The 15,992-nt window shown below is 36.7% G+C and overlaps 1 protein-coding gene across 3 annotated transcripts in view; it reads right to left on the reverse strand.

Moving 5' to 3' along the window:
• The window catches only part of vps8 (VPS8 subunit of CORVET complex), a 30,395-nt gene that overhangs the window by 14,024 nt on the left and 379 nt on the right, over positions 1–15,992 (reverse strand). For 2 of the 3 annotated variants that reach the window (XM_077582237.1, XM_077582235.1), the window contains exons 1-24: positions 15,663–15,807; positions 14,554–14,622; positions 13,338–13,468; positions 13,035–13,131; positions 12,333–12,365; positions 11,622–11,676; positions 10,131–10,255; positions 8,795–8,881; positions 8,227–8,294; positions 7,575–7,728; positions 7,447–7,506; positions 6,374–6,481; positions 5,642–5,722; positions 5,385–5,555; positions 4,103–4,177; positions 3,191–3,226; positions 3,019–3,109; positions 2,127–2,173; positions 1,949–2,038; positions 1,817–1,863; positions 633–855; positions 433–522; positions 212–263; positions 78–120 (exon numbers count right to left, since the gene is read on the reverse strand). In XM_077582237.1, the coding sequence (XP_077438363.1) occupies positions 78–120; positions 212–263; positions 433–522; positions 633–855; positions 1,817–1,863; positions 1,949–2,038; positions 2,127–2,173; positions 3,019–3,109; positions 3,191–3,226; positions 4,103–4,177; positions 5,385–5,555; positions 5,642–5,722; positions 6,374–6,481; positions 7,447–7,506; positions 7,575–7,728; positions 8,227–8,294; positions 8,795–8,881; positions 10,131–10,255; positions 11,622–11,676; positions 12,333–12,365; positions 13,035–13,131; positions 13,338–13,468; positions 14,554–14,622; positions 15,663–15,734 (2,105 nt within the window). In that variant the 5' untranslated portion in view covers positions 15,735–15,807. Of the gene's footprint in view, positions 1–77; positions 121–211; positions 264–432; positions 523–632; positions 856–1,816; positions 1,864–1,948; positions 2,039–2,126; positions 2,174–3,018; positions 3,110–3,190; positions 3,227–4,102; positions 4,178–5,384; positions 5,556–5,641; positions 5,723–6,373; positions 6,482–7,446; positions 7,507–7,574; positions 7,729–8,226; positions 8,295–8,794; positions 8,882–10,130; positions 10,256–11,621; positions 11,677–12,332; positions 12,366–13,034; positions 13,132–13,337; positions 13,469–14,553; positions 14,623–15,662; positions 15,808–15,992 lie in introns of those variants that run through there. The other variant, XM_077582236.1, reaches the window with a different exon arrangement.

Below are 15,992 nucleotides of genomic sequence, written 5' to 3' on the forward strand. Positions count from 1 at the left end.
ATCACAGTGGTAGTAAAGTTTAATGATTTGAAAAAAAAAAAAAAAAGTTTTACTTTTATATTCCAATCTTAGCTTACCTGATGTACACCAAAAGTTTGTTTCCCATCACCACTTCTTCAGCTGTTCAGAGAAAATCATAAAAAAAATAAAATAATAAGTAGGATCAGTCTTGTTCAAAGTAGTTACTCCAAAATGAACCATCGTGACTAACCTGTTAAGCTCCTCCCCTCCTGAAGTGGTGGGCCAATCACAGCGAAAAGTTTCTGAAATTGTATTTCAACCGAATTGACAAAAGCATATTGTGTTGCTGTGTTTGAAAAATCCGGTTTTCTGTCCGTTTTTTTTTTTTACAATATGGTCGGTCGGACCATTCTAATGATCAAATTAGCTTTCATAGGATTTACACTATAAATGACTTGGGGGCGAAATTACCTCCATTGGTGTGATGTAGTCGTTCATGCCACTGTTGAACACATAGATCATAGCATCATATAGTTGATTTTCCCAACAAACTTGAACCACCTTGAATCAAAAACATAAATACGCACATACAATACAATTAGGGGGAAAAAAATTACGGATGCGTTTACAAATCACTTTTCAGTGTGCACAATGACACAAGACGTACACACCTGCTGTATATCCAAGCTTGTGACGTCCAGACGGACAATGCATCTCTCCAGGTTGTCCATCAAACCGTTGCTGTGGTAATGGGCCAAAAGATCCTTCATGGTGGGTGTGGGGAGGTGACCGAGGCGCTCCATGACAATATATGACTCGAGCGATTCCAGGAAAACACCCTTAGCGACCACGTTCTCCACAAGCCGAGCATAAAGCTGGTCGAATAGTAGATCGCTGAAATGAAAACACAAACTTACTTAAAATGGGTCTTTCTTAACTCTTGGAAATGTCATTAACTCATTCGCTGCCATTGACGGCTATAGATGTCAAAAATTCATTTCATCTATTTCTATTTTCTATTTAACATTTTTTCCACTTTTGTTACCAATAGTAGGAAAACCTAGAAAATATTTTTTGTTGTACATTTAGAACAGATATAAAATTTGTAATTAATCGCAATTAATTACAATTTAAAAAAAATAATCGCCTGACACAATTTTAAAAAAAAAGATTAGAAAAAATTAGGGGCGTCAGGCGATTAATTTTTTTTTTATCGTAATTAATCGCATGACTTCACTAGTTAACTCACGATTAATCACAAATTTTATATCTGTTCTAAATGAACAAAAAAAAATCTAGGTTTTCATATTCTTGTTAACAAAAGTGGGAAAAAAATGCTAACCTAATGGAAACTGTTCAAATGAATTTTTGACGTCTATAGCCGTCAATGGCAATGAATGAGTTAAAAATCAATGAAATGGATAAAAGTACACTTTGAACTAGAAATGGTGCAATTTCTGCAAATATTGCGTGGGAATGCTGAAAAGCAGAATGCTATTAGCGGAATGCTAAGATTTGAATTCATGTGCTTATAGAGTAAATGAAAAGATAAATTACTGAAGTGCTAAAATGTGGTCCAAGCCAGGTTTTGAACCCAGGTACTCCGTGGTGGAAGGTAATTGCTCTAACCATTGAGCTAACGTGACTTGTTTGAAATCATGACAAATGGCGTATTCATTTTCAAAGTGTCATCTGATGCTGAAAGTTAGCATGCATTTCATCATTCCAGAGAAATTATAATGCATTGCCATGCAAAGGAGTTCCGACAATTTGCCAACATGTGTATTTTCCCCTACGTCTATTTTCATTATCTGCTGCGCTTGTAATCATGTATAATGTTATAGAATATACTTACGTCCTTTGTAACAGTAGGCAGAAATCTATCAAGACAGGAATCACATCCTGAACATAAACATGAGAAGATATCAACGGCATTAGCATTGAATTAGTTCTTGGGAAACGACCGTGCGGTCTTCAATATGTTTACGTGAAAATGTTGCTCCATCACTTGGATTCTGCCTTGGTCCGGACATCTCTTCATAACATGATCAGCAAACTGGAGCAGTATCTCCACCATCTCCACCGACACATAAAGTAAGATGGAATTAAAGTATGTTGTCCATAGCAGAGACGTTGATGTCACTGTGATGGTTTTCTGTCCATACCTTGTCACTAACAATTCCTTTTCTTTTCAAAGGATCGCCACACAAGCCTGGAGGAAAAACACACAGCAATTAACTCAGTCACTGCCATTGACGGCTATAAGACGTCAAAAATTCATTTGAACTCTTTCTATTAGTTTAATATTTTTTCCCACTTTTGTTAACAAGAGTATGAAACCCTAGATTTTTGGGGGGTACATTTAGAACAGATATAAAATTTGTGATTAATCATGAGTTAACTATTGAAGTCAAGCAATTAATTATGATTAAAAAAATTAATCGCCTGACGCCCCTAACTTTTAATAATCTTTTCTGTTTTGTTTTTTTTTAATTTTATTTTTTAAGAAAAGATTATTAAAAATAAGGGGCATAATTTAATTTAATTTAATCTTAGTAATTAATCGCATGATTTTACTAGTTAACCCAGGATTAATCACAAATTTTATATATCTGTTCTAAATGTACAATATTTTTTCTAGGTTTTCATACTCTTGTTAACAAAAGTAGAAAAAATATGCTAAACTAATAAAAATAGTTCAAATGAATTTTTGACATCTATAGCCGTCAATGGCAGTGAATGAGTTAAAGGGGAAGTCAACCACCCCAAAAAAATCTTTTTTTTTTCTTTCTGCTAGCCACCCCAAAAAATTCTTGACAATAATCTGTTAGATGCAGCCCCAATGGTCTAAATACGGCATTATTATTTTTATTTTAAGAGAATAAACAATATAAAATTGACGCTAGTCCCGTTTTGGTTTCTGTTTCGTGCAAACTGTAAAACATCTTCAGGTATCTAGCGCTGCAGTATGAGTTTTTATTTGCTTTTGTGTGTGTGTGTGTGTGTGTGTGTTTTTTTATCATTATCGTAATCAAAATCATTCTCATTATAACTCACCAACCACAGCCTTAGCTGTTCGCTCATGGAAGGACCAGCCCAGAGAGAGAGCTTCAACAAACTGTTCCTGCTTCAACAAACAGTCAAGGCGCTGCAAACAGGGACACGATTAATGAAGTGTACCAAGGACAGAGAATAATCACAGGCAATAAAGTTCATAAAAATAAGTTACCTCTCTCCAGATTCTTAGAGTCATAGAATGGGCTGACTGGAAAAAAAAGAGAAATGGGGAAAACTGATGGACTATCGTGTTTCACAAAGTATCTCAGAACACCATTGAACTTTTTTTCCTGCCGTTATCGTTACATTAACAAAAAAAAGACTACCAACAAGTAAGCAAGTTTTGTTTCCTTTCAGCACCCAGAGGCATCTCTCTGGTCTACATTTAATGTAGGTTATACCTCTCTCAATGTAAATTTAGTCTATAGACGTCAAAAATTCATTTGAACTATTGATATTAGTTTAACTTTTTTTTCCCACTTTTGTTAACAAGAGTATGAAAACCTAAAAAAATTTTTTTACATTTAGAACAGATATAAAATTTGTGATTAATCGTGAGTTAACTAGTGAAGTCATGCGATTAATTACGAAAAAAAAATTATCGCCTGCGCCCCTCATTTTTAATCATATTTTCTTCTTCTTTTTAATAATCTTTTCTTTTAAAAAAAGAAAAAGAATATATAAAAAATTCGGGGCGTCGGGCGATTATATTTTTTTCTAGTTAACTCACCATTAATCACAAATTTTATATCTGTTCTAAATGTACTTTTTTTTAAAGTTTTTTTTTAGGTTTTCATACTCTTCTAAAAAAGATGTTAAACTAATAGAAATAGTTCAAATTAATTTTTGACGTCTATAGCCGTCAATGGCAGCGAATGAGTTAAGATGACCCTTTGAATTTGCAGTTTAGTATGTTAAGTCTATAAAATCATATATAATCAAGTATAAAATGATTGAATCATCCTTTATGTCCATAAAAAAAAGTGTACATTATTTTTCATCTAATTTGAACCGACCTTGATGAAACTCTCAGTTGCTGTTTCTATCGATACAGAAATGTCAGACACACATGAACTAATTGTACCTTGGTGCCCAAACAGACGATCTGTCCTGCATAGCTTGAAATGGACTGGTAGCAAGCTTTTTCTCCAACTAAAGCCTGGAATACAAAAATAGTATTAAAATAAAGTATGAGCAAGGTTTACACATAACCTACAGTTACGGTTTGTTGAAAAAAAATCAAAATATAGACCAACATAAATCAAAACAAACATGCTGAATACGACACACATTCAGCTACTGATAACACAAACACATAACTGTGCCACACAATGCAATCCGGAAACAGTATATTGTATGCATAAAATATTTGTAGCGCTTTCACTCATGCTTGTCATCTTGCAATGGATGAAGCATTTTTGTCTTATGTTCATTTTCTAATTTGTAACATTCGATCATATCTCAATGGTAAACACATCATTTGACCTTTCTGACCCGGTAACCCGGTGGGTAGTAGGTGACGTCTGGTGGGTGCTGGATTTCACTTTCCTTTCTTTTCTTTGATCCTTCCTCGGGTCTCCTGACAACCTCACGACTCTAGCTGGATTCTGAAGTATTCGGTTTAGGTGAACGGTATGGGATTTTTTAATAGGTTTTTAGGTGAACTAATGAGTACACACTCACACGCACATACAAAATAAAAATAAAAAATAAATAAAAAGAGAGAGAGCAATGATGATCTCTCTCTCTCTCCCTCCCTCTCTCTCCCCCTCCCTCCCTCTCTCTCTCCCCCTCCTCTCCCCTCCCCTCCCTCTCTCTCTCCCCCTCCTCTCCCCTCCCCTCCCTCTCTCCCTCTTTCCCTCCCTCTCTCTCTCCCCCTCCCTCTCTCTCTCCCCCTCCCTCTCTCTCTCCCCCTCCTCTCCCCTCCCCTCCCTCTCTTCCCTCCCTCCCTCCCCTCCCCTCCCCTCTCTCCCCTCCCTCTCTCCCCTCCCCTCTCTCCCCTCCCTCTCTCCTCTCCCCTCCCTCTCTCCCCTCCCCTCTCCCCTCCCTCTCTCCCCTCCATCTCTCCCCTCCCTCTCTCCCCTCCCTCTCTCCTCTCCCCTCCCTCTCTCCCCTCCCCTCCCTCTCTCCCCTCCCCTCTCCCCTCCCTCTCTCCCCTCCCTCCCCTCCCCCCTCCCTCTCTCCCCTCCCTCTCTCCCCTCCCTCCCTCCCCTCCCCCCCCCCTCCCTCTCTCCCCCTCCCCTCCCTCCCTCTCTCCCTCTCTCCCTCTCTCCCCTCCCTCCCTCCCCTCCCTCTCTCAAAAAAAAACTATGCTCCTGTTGTTTTGATGCTTAATTTGATTATTTGTACTCCGAAAATATTCTCACCAAAGCCTGGGAGACATTCCCTCCTGTGGCCAGTGACTTGAAATGGCGGCTGTTGTATACCAGTTGCACTTGCTCCAAGTCCAGAATCTCCAAAATCTCCTGACTGGGCCGGTCCACAACCTGCAGTTTTTCGTGGCTGTCTACCAGGACTAACGTACGACTGTTAATCCACTATAAAATGGAGACGGAGGAAAAAAAACAAAAAAAAAACATCAAATAGTCTGAAAATCTGTCGTAGCTTTACTTGAGGTACTTACATTCAAGCTGATAATATCACAGCTGAGATGAATATGTCTCTGTTTGATGACATGGATGGCACCCATCTCCTCTTTTTTTATCTGGACAAAGTAGTAAAGTCAAAAGAAATGTTACATTTGATTTCATGAAAAAGCCTTATTTCATTAGATTTTTTTGTTCATTTGCTTCCACTCTTAAGTTGACCTTAATTCTTCAAGCAATTTTTAAGCAAGATATTTGATATCACTCGGGGCCATAATTAAATTCATGTAAAGCAACAATTATTGCACAAGAGACTGACAAAACTGTCAAAAGCATTTGAGTTTGTCCGAGAAATTAAGAACAGTTGATTGAATTGTGGCCATTCATCTTGCTGAGCTCACGATAAAGATTAAGGTTGATCTTGAAACAGGTTAAATTGAAATTAATATGTAAATGACAACAAATAACAAATGTTATGTATTACAAATATCACACTACTTAAACTATTAACCACAAAAGGGAAATATTGAAGAACGCTACCATAATAATCTCCCGTATTTCAAAGGTGCCGCAATACAATTTTGTTGCCAACTGAATACAAATTGAAAAAGAAATACGGATTGTTGTTGAAGGTGTGAAAGAAGAAGTACGTGCATAATTTAAACACATAACAAATTCATATATGAAATAATACATTGTTGCAATACTGTAGATACAATATATTTTTTTTTATTGTAAGATTTGCAGTTAAGAGGAAGTTCAGTACATACCATGAGAAAGTGGACGGTCTCGCCTTTACAAAAAGCTAAGATTGGGTTGACGGCCATTTGAACAGACACAAACTGCCATGCAAGTTGCGGGACACTGGATGGATCAGACTAGAAAAAAAACACAACACAGTCATTTGTTATTTGGCATTTGCTTCTTCCTTTGTGGAAACGTCAATCCATCCATTATCCAAACCGCTTATATTGCTAAATACAGAATGAATGACAGGAAGTAGGAGCTGAATTCAGCGCAATTCATTCTCATCATATATCAGTGGGAATCCCATCTAAGCCCCAAGTAGGGGTGGGAATCTTTGAATGTCTGACGATTCGGTTTGATTCCAATTTTTGGGTCTGCGATTCGATTCAGAATAAATTTTCCATTAAGAGGGATTTTTGATTCAAAATAATTTGTTTGACAATGATTTTTGCCTCAATCCATAGATGTGCAAGGAATCGTAATGATCTACTCCAGTCCGACTCGCTAATGCTAATTAGCGCGCTACTCACGGCACTTTTATCACTCAAAAGAACGGCTCCACGCTGTAGAAAAAAAACTTATTGGAATAACTTGAACGTGACTTTCTCCTTCTATTCTCTAATGTGGCTACAACTCAACAGTGTATTAGACCGCGTGGAACCACACTGCCCCCCAGTGGCCAAATCGGGTACAACGTGAACACCGCTCCAAATAAAGGCACACAGACAAAGGCAAGACAGTATAAAATAATTTAAATAAAATCGATTTGGGGACATTTAAAATCGATTCTGAATCGTACTATATGAGAATCGATTTTTTGGCACACCTCTACCCCCAAGTAGCTCTTCATCACGTGGTCATGTGATCATTTAGGTTTCATTGTTGACGGTCTTTTCCTATTTTATCATAGTTTTGGAAAACAGACAACTTCACATTTTGTGCACCTCCATCTCTCAGTCTCTGCTTTTGGGCTAGCTAAATCAGACTTAATGTATAATGCAAAAAAAAAAAAACGTACATTTTGTAGCAATAAATAGTTCATTGAGCATGCACATTTTTTTTTTTTTTTAAAGAAAACAATCACACAAATACAGACCTTGTTATAGGGAAAAGTCATCCAAACTTTTAGGGAGGGCTTCAGTCCAATAACCAGAATCTGGTGGTAGCATAAAAAAATAAAATGATGACCTTGTTAGGTGTGTAAGAATGATGATGAGGCAGTACCTTTGTGAGGGAAGCCAAAGCCAAAAGAGAATAATGTGTTATTGGGTGGTCACTGAAGTCTGGAAATGCTCGCAACGGTTCGATACAGCAGACTTCCCCTTTAGAACCACTGAAAAGACATCTTGAGTCACAGGAACGCATGCCCATTACTCTCCTGGAAGCATAAAGAAATATATAACGTGAAGACAGGCACACAGGTGAAAAGGAATAAAAAATAATGTGCAGGACAAAATGCTCACTGTACTTCAATTTGCATTTTAACTTGTTGACTTCCCTGAATTTATATTTTAAGGCCCATATCACGATGAATCACCTTTTTTGAGCTTCTCCACTTTAAAAAAAAATCTCTGAGTATTCCAGCTCATTCTTGCAATCAAAGCACCTTCCATGTAGATTATTTAGCCCCCCCCACAAGCAAGCATCTTCGTTAACGCACAATATTTTACAATCATAATATATAGATATTTGTTATAAATAAATAAAATACATAAAAATAAATAAATAATAAATAAATAAAAAACATAAAAATAAATAAATAAAAGACATAAAAATTAATAAATAATTAACAAATAAAATGTCATAGGGTTCAGCTCTAATATGGGACATAAGATCTTCAAAAATGTGCAGTTAAGTGCTAAAGGTTTTTATTTACCTGAAAGACAGCTCAAAAACGGATCCACCACTATCGCTGCACACTGCAAGAGTTGGGTCATCTGTGAACTTGGAACATAAAAAATGAAAAACAACAAGAAGGGGGGGTTACGGGCGGTGGTTGTAATTAGTTTGCAAACAGAATAATTACAATGACGATTAAAAGACTGCCATATTTCCTGTCCGTCTGACTCTGAATCTGCCTTTGTCTGACCTCTATCTAGCACCAAACCGTAAGCAACTTTCTTTTCTTTTAGACTCACCTGGGATAACTAATTAGATAGCAAACCCGATCGACATCAGTGCCGAAGAAACAACATGGTGAAAATTCACCACATTTTCTAAGGCTATTAAATGATAATCTATATCATCATGAAGGCAAGGAAGAACAAGTGTAAATCATACAATAATAATAATTAGGTACACAGTGAAAACCTTTTGAACAGTACGTCCTCATTTCAATGTTTCAAATCTGACCTACATTTGAAATGAATTTCAGGCAAAATTTCTTATGCTTAGAGTCTGACAATTAGACATTTTGTGAACACAGGATGTGTGTTGTGGCTTACCTTTACATGCAGAATTGCTGTGCCTGGAGGGTGCGCGTCCGTGATCGTTCGAAGGAGTTTCCCATTGGCAAGATCCCACATGGTAATCTTATCATGAAGAACATACCAAGCAATTATTATCAAGCACGAATGGTGAATCATTCATTAAAAAAAAAAAAAAAAAGATGTCTCGAGAATACGTCAGGGAACAAAAACTAGCTAGGAGGTTAGCTAGGGAGCTAGAAGTCAAGGTAACACTTGTGTACAGTGAAAGTTCTGTTTAACTCATTCACTCCCAGCCATTTTCACTGAAGCAACCCCCTTCGCTCCCGGCTGTTTGACTGGATTTTGACAGATTTTGCAAGGGCCACAGAATATTCTGTTCTATTGCTATAAAAACATAGAATAGTATAGTGGAGATTAGCTTAGCATTTTAGCAGCGTAGCGTACTTTGTCTCAATCTGTTGGCTATGCTATTTTTTGTACAGTAGAGAGTTGTTTTTGTGTATGTATGGAATCCAATCTTAAAGGAGGTTAACCTTAACATTGCTAAGCTCACCCCATATACACACCCAATATTTATTGTATTACTTTATATTTCTTTACAAACATTTTTTATACTGTACTGGGTGTTATTAGGCTACGGAAAGAGTAGCAAACAATTTTGTGCTGTATTGGGTCACAAAAAAAGTACTACAAAATAAAGGACAATTGGCTCTAACAGCTGACCCCTTACCCCAATTAGTCCGTTAACTCATTCAAACCCAAAAATGTATAAATACGTTGTTTTTTTTTAAATACTTTGTCTTTCACTCCCAAAAACATATTTGAAATTATTTTAATGTTTTTTTTTAATGCTAGAGCATACAGATGGCTTTGATGCTTCTGACCTGAAGAGGTCACTTAAAGCAATGGTAGTTATTACAAAAAACGTCCAGCAGGTGGCAGCAGAGTATAAGAGATCAACCAGGGCCATGTTGCAACAAGTTCTTTTTGACAGTGTTTTCAACAGGTTTGTGAATGATGATGAAACTTAGCTATATATAATATAAGATATTTTTTTCCTGATAAAAGAAGAGACTCTAATCTTTCTTTTGGTAGGTTCCATGTTTAGTTTTGTTTTTAGCAATAAAACTGAATATTCTGTGGGCCTTGCAAAATCAGTCAAAATTCAGTAAAAGAGCCAGGGTTGAAGGGGGATCGCTTTTTTTTTTTTACTTACTTACTGGGAGTGAATGAGTTAAGTACAGTGAAGATTGTGAAGAGTGTTTGCTTGTGACAAATTGGAAGGGGGAGAAAATTTGACAACCCCCCCCCCAAAAAAAAAGAAAGTTCAGGATGAATAGGGTTGTTGTACCTGTCCTTTGGCAAACCCACAGAGAAGTCTTGAACAATCATTGTTGATGCTCAGGGCAGAGATTGCGCCAAACTCTGCACCAGTTGTTTTTGTTCCAAGACAGAGCCTTAACGCTTGGTTGTTATCTGGAGAGGACAGTCAAAGATGAGATTACAGTGGCGGGAAAAAATAGATTTCTGATTTCTGTTTTTTTTTTTTCATATTTATATAAGTTTTTTTCATTTCATCAAACAAATTTGAATATTAGAGACAATCCAAGGATATATAAATTACAGTTTCTAAATGATGATTTGATTTACCAAGGGGGGGGGAATACAAACCTATCTGACCCTATGTGAAAAAGTAATCGCCCCCTGAACCTAATAGCGAATTGAAATCAAACGTTTGCAATAATTGTTGATTACCGCTTTCTTCTTTGTAGAATTGTTTCAAGGGTTTTCTAGCATGAACTGCCCATTAAAGGTCACACCACAGCATCCTAATTGGATTCAAATCTGGACTTTGACTTGGTCCCTCCAAAACCTTCATTTTGTTCTTTTTTGAGCCATTCTCAGGTGGACTTCCTGATCCAAGAGTGCTTGAGTTTGAAGGCACAAAATGATGGCCGGACGTTTTCCTGCAGGATTTTTTGGTTAAGAAAGTTGTCCTGGTCCTGAGGAAGCAGAGCAGCCCCAGACCTGTTGTACTGTTGGCATCATGTCCTTTCTTTCAAATGTGTTGCCATTTTTACGCCAGATGTAACGGGCCTTTCAAAAAGTTAAATTTTTGACTCATCGGTCTACAGAATATTTCTCCAAAAATCTTGAGGAACATCAAGATACTTTTTGGCAAATGTGAGACAAGCCTTTGTATTATTTTGTGAGAGCAGTTGTTTTCGCCTGGGAACCCTCCCATGGATGCCATTTTTTGCCCAGCGTCTTTCTTATAGTGGAGTCGTGAACCTGGAACCTTACCTGAGTTCTTTGGATGTTTTTCTGGGTTATTTTGTGACGTCCTGGATGAATAGTCGTTGAACTCTTGGAGTAATTTCCATTGGTCGACCACTCCTGGGAAGGTTTGCCACTGTTCCTAGTTTTCTCCATTTGTGCGCTGAAGCCCCTCAGACTGATTGATTTCAGACATTTTTTCCTAATTTTTTTCTGGAATTTCTATAGATTGTGGCGTGATGAGATTTTGTAACCTACTTTTGTAGCGCGGCCTTTGAAATTGAACTTAGCTTTCCCAAAACTGTGGTTAGTGGTTGGTTACTTTTTCACATCGAGTTTATATTACCCTCATGGGGTAAATAAAATCATCATTTAAAAACTGCATTTTCGATATCTTTGGGTTGTCTCTATGTGATTTGAAAATTGGTTTGATGAATTAAAACCTACTAAAAAACTAAAAAAAATACTTTTTCGCGGTAAGGTATATTCAAAGCCAGGCTCACACACATCTGGTACAGTATTTATTTTTATGTTACGGTATTTTAAAATCAAGATTTTGTCTTACCAAAGACCAAAGCCAGACCATGAGATGTTCCCACAACAATGACACCTGCAACTGTCTGAAGACAAGGTAGAAAAATTACAACAACATGAAATTATCAAATAAAACGAGAATGAGTAAATCCAATGAACAAGCGACGAATCCAATGAGCTCTTCTGGGTTACCCAGATGGGAAAATGAACTGAAATGATAGCAAATCAAATAAAAGTATTCTTCTCCAACCTTTTTTTTTTCTTTTTAATTCAAGACCCAAATTAGAAACTTGGGTGCTCTCTGGAACTCACAACTAAAAATGGGTTCTCAAAAAACATGGCCCAAGAGTTTGACATGAGAGGCTCAAAACCAGGTAAAAATGATAAAGGCTTTAAATCACACTTTCCTGCATTGTGCTACAAATAAATATGATTCACTCATCTCTTTGTTTAAAAGAGATTGTTGAATATTGTGGTCAACTCCATTGTTTCATATTGGAGGACTTGCTACTCAAATATATTTTCAATTAATTATTTTTACTCTTGAACAGCTGCACTACCTTCACAACAGAAGAAATACTAAATGCAACAATAGTTAGACTTGATTTTAATTGCTAACTTTCACTCATGTTACAAATCTTGTTTTTAAATTATTATAAAATCAAAGGTGTGGATGACCTTTTTGTTCAGGTTCTAAGAGAAGAATCTGTTTTTTTTGCTAAGAAATGCAAACAATACTCACTATTGCAGTTGGTAATCCAGCATCAACTTTGTCCTGAGGAAAGATACAAATGTTTCATTACAGCAACACGTGTAAATGTTTCAGCCAATCGGTTGCTCTACAATGTAGAGCAGGCTTCCCCAATCCTGGTCCTCAAAGGCCCAAGTTCGGCAGGTTTTAGATGTTTCCGTCCTCCAACGATCCTGATTCTAAAAATCAGTATCGTTATCAGGCTTCCCGCAGAGCTTGCTGATGAGCTGATTATAGGAATCAAGTGTGTCGGAGTACGGAAACATCTAAAACCTGCAGGACTCCGGCACTCGAGGATCAGGAAAGCCAGAGCATTACATTTTGTACAGTGAAATGAAATTCAAATCAGCTCAACAAATGTAATTGTTTCCCCAAACCATAACAAATGAAAGGGAAGAGAAATCAGACACAATAAAAACAACTGATCTTGATGTGATCTGATCTTGAATATTTTTTTAATCAATTGAGTATCAATTATGCCCTCAATTAATCAAATAAGAGCATAAAAAAAATATTTTGCATTCAAATATAATGAAAAAATATTTTATTATAAATTAATATTTTTTTTCACAGTGACTATTAACCAATTATTTCAGTTTATTTGGTATATTTTAATGATGAAATGAAACTCAACAAAATGCCATGAGAGAGAGAGCAACGTTTTTGACGGACGTGAAAGAATGTAATTATTACCGCAGCTGACACAATCTGTGCAGAGATGCCCTGAAGCATGCTGTGTCGAAGAACTGATCCATGAACAGCCGCTTTCAATTCCACTGCCTTCTTCTTCCTTAAAACACACAATTACAATGTTACCTCACACTTGTCCAAAAAATACCATATTACATTTTTCAATGTTGCACATACTATATTCATTGGTCTTTTCTATGGATCATACAGTGATGATACTAATGAAACATCATAATACAATTATATTCTGTATGTGCTATGTGTGTGTGTGTGTGTGTGTGTGTGTGTGTGTGTGTGTGTGCGTGCCGTTTTAAGTGAGCTGGGTCCCCGCTGTCAGAGCTGGCAAGAGAAGCAGTATCACAGGAATGAGCATCAATATTTTCAGCATTCAGCAAACAGGTATCTTCCAGCACAAATGGCTCCTCCTCATCTTCCAGCTGCAATCCCAGAGGAAAATAAAATGTAAAAAAAAAATAAAAAAAAAAGGAAAAAAAGTCAAGAGAAATGTGGCTGCATTTCTATTATAGCCATATAAATGAAAAAACAACAACATTTGCACATATTAATAATAATAATAATAATAATAATAATAAAGGTTTTGTATAGCGCTTTTCTGAATACTCAAAGATGCATAATGCTGGTGTCAGGCCAAAACTTCGTAAGCTTCACAATTTTGTATTTTTTCCAAAAAATAGATAATGGGCAGTCCACACGAGTGGGTGTTATGTTTACAAATTATTGACCAATCTAAAATGTTGAAAACGGCTTTCCCTAGTCTCTTTGATGTTGGTGATGATAATAATAATAATAATAATAACAATAATAATTTCCGGTTACTGGACAAGCCACGGCCGCCACAAATAATATAATATTAGTGATTAAAGAAACATGCCGTTTTTGTGGTCTGCTGAGGAGTGTCCATTGGAATCATGGGAAACTGTCTTTTTTTCCCCTCGTAATATCACAATTTTAGGAATACAAATTGTCTGTTTTTTTTATATTATTTTTGACCAACTGCGCTCCTGTACTTCAATGTTGGTCATTATAGTGTTATTTCGAAATGAGCAGACGGTAAAACGGTGTCAAAATTTGAATACCGCCCAACCCTACTACAAAGCTCAAGATAATGAAATAATAAAATAAGACGAAAAAAAAAAAATACAGCATGCGCACAAAGCAAACCAATGGCTCAAACGAGGTATTCCGAATAACGTTTATATGAGCAAGTATTGGGATGATGAAAGGGATCTTATTCGTGTTTTTAAAAACCTGAATAAGAGCATATTCTGGTTTTTGTGCTTGTTTATATGGCCTTTAAAAACCCTAATATTTGCAATATTTTAAATCCCCTGGCATGTAAACACACTCAGTGATCATCTGTCAGTGCTGACGGCTTTGTCGTTTCGATCGAATGGGCATAAGCTCAAGAATCTTCAGAGATTTTGAGAAGGCGTCTCTTTATGGCTCCCTCATTTAATGCTTGACTGTAAGTGCAAGACTGAAATTAAATATAATACTTCACCTCATTGAGGATGCTCTCCAAGGTAGGAGGCGTGTCTACTTGGGGAATGTCGAATTCCTTATCGTCGATCTAAGAAAATAACAGAGGTAGGAGAGACAGGGTTAGACAAACCTTTACATACCTTTTTAAAAGTGAAATGTGTGCTCCTGTTTTTTTTTGTTTACAGTGAGCCAATATGATTTTTTTTACAATAACAATATTAATAAATTTAACAATATTATAATTCTAAAGATGTAACAAACATGCTGATGATAGACTTCATTATAAAAACTAGATTCTGGAAAAACTCGAATATTATTGCAAGATTGATAAAGATTTTCAGCTTTTTTGGAAGGATGTACTGCTTGGTCTCTATGGCTTTAAAAGAAATAAGGCAAGGCCCAAGGAAACTTTTATTATCAATCTCATCATTATATGGTTACATTTTACATCCATAAAGTGTAAATTCATAAATAGGACAACTTTTTTCATTGCTTTCCATTGTGAAGTCAAGCAGAACACCGATTCCATAAAGTATTCTTTCTCATAACCAAAAAGCTATCACAACCTGGAATATCTGTAAAAATTATTGTTGTAAACTTTTAGTCCCCCTGGCATGTTGGTATATCTGTTTGTTTTTCTTATGTATAATCAACAAATTTGTTTATTCGTGGTATTATGACATTGATGATAAGAATAGCTGTTGTTGTCATTTGTATGCCAATTAAGAAAAAAGAAGAAGAAAAAGCTAGATCTAGCGAGGCGTGTCGGTCTCTACCAGATGACGTACCGATCAGAGCCGTTCACGGCAATAAAACGCTAGCAGGAGAGTTGCCGGTCACGTCAAAAATAAATAACCACTGCCAAATGTTAACAGAAATAGACACTAATGCAGCGATTCATTCTGATCCGACAATAATCGGATCAGTGTCAAATCGGTGAAGCCACACAAAACCGTGCTTAATTGTGTTCTACAACTAAAGATCAACTAAACTCAAGTACAATTTTTATTTATATAGCACCAGCAGCTGCAGCACAATCAAAACAAAGCTGAGAAACGACCCATGGGGTAACAATCCTCCCCAGCCAAATTCGGAATATAGTTATTGTCGAACAACCGTTTGGCTTACCACTTCCTCATCCATGAGATCGAGCTGCGAGGATGAAGAGAGTAAACTGCAAGCGTCCAAAGATTCTGACATATTGTATTTGTGTTGCGCTTATTGCATTGTTTTCATTTTTTACTGGGGATACTTCCGCTTCTGCTTCTTTGTCTTGTATTGAAATTTGGCAACCAACATTCAAGTGCATTACCGCCTCCTAACAAACTGGAGTGTTATGACGCATTTGGAGAATATATATGATTATAAATTATAAACATATTAAAACACCAAAATAATGTTTTTTCAGCCCTATCACGAGTCACGATAACGCGTTCTCTCTCTCTGATAATTAAAAAT

This window comes from Vanacampus margaritifer, chromosome 12 (genome assembly GCF_051991255.1).
Source record: "Vanacampus margaritifer isolate UIUO_Vmar chromosome 12, RoL_Vmar_1.0, whole genome shotgun sequence".
Lineage (NCBI taxonomy): Eukaryota > Metazoa > Chordata > Actinopteri > Syngnathiformes > Syngnathidae > Vanacampus > Vanacampus margaritifer.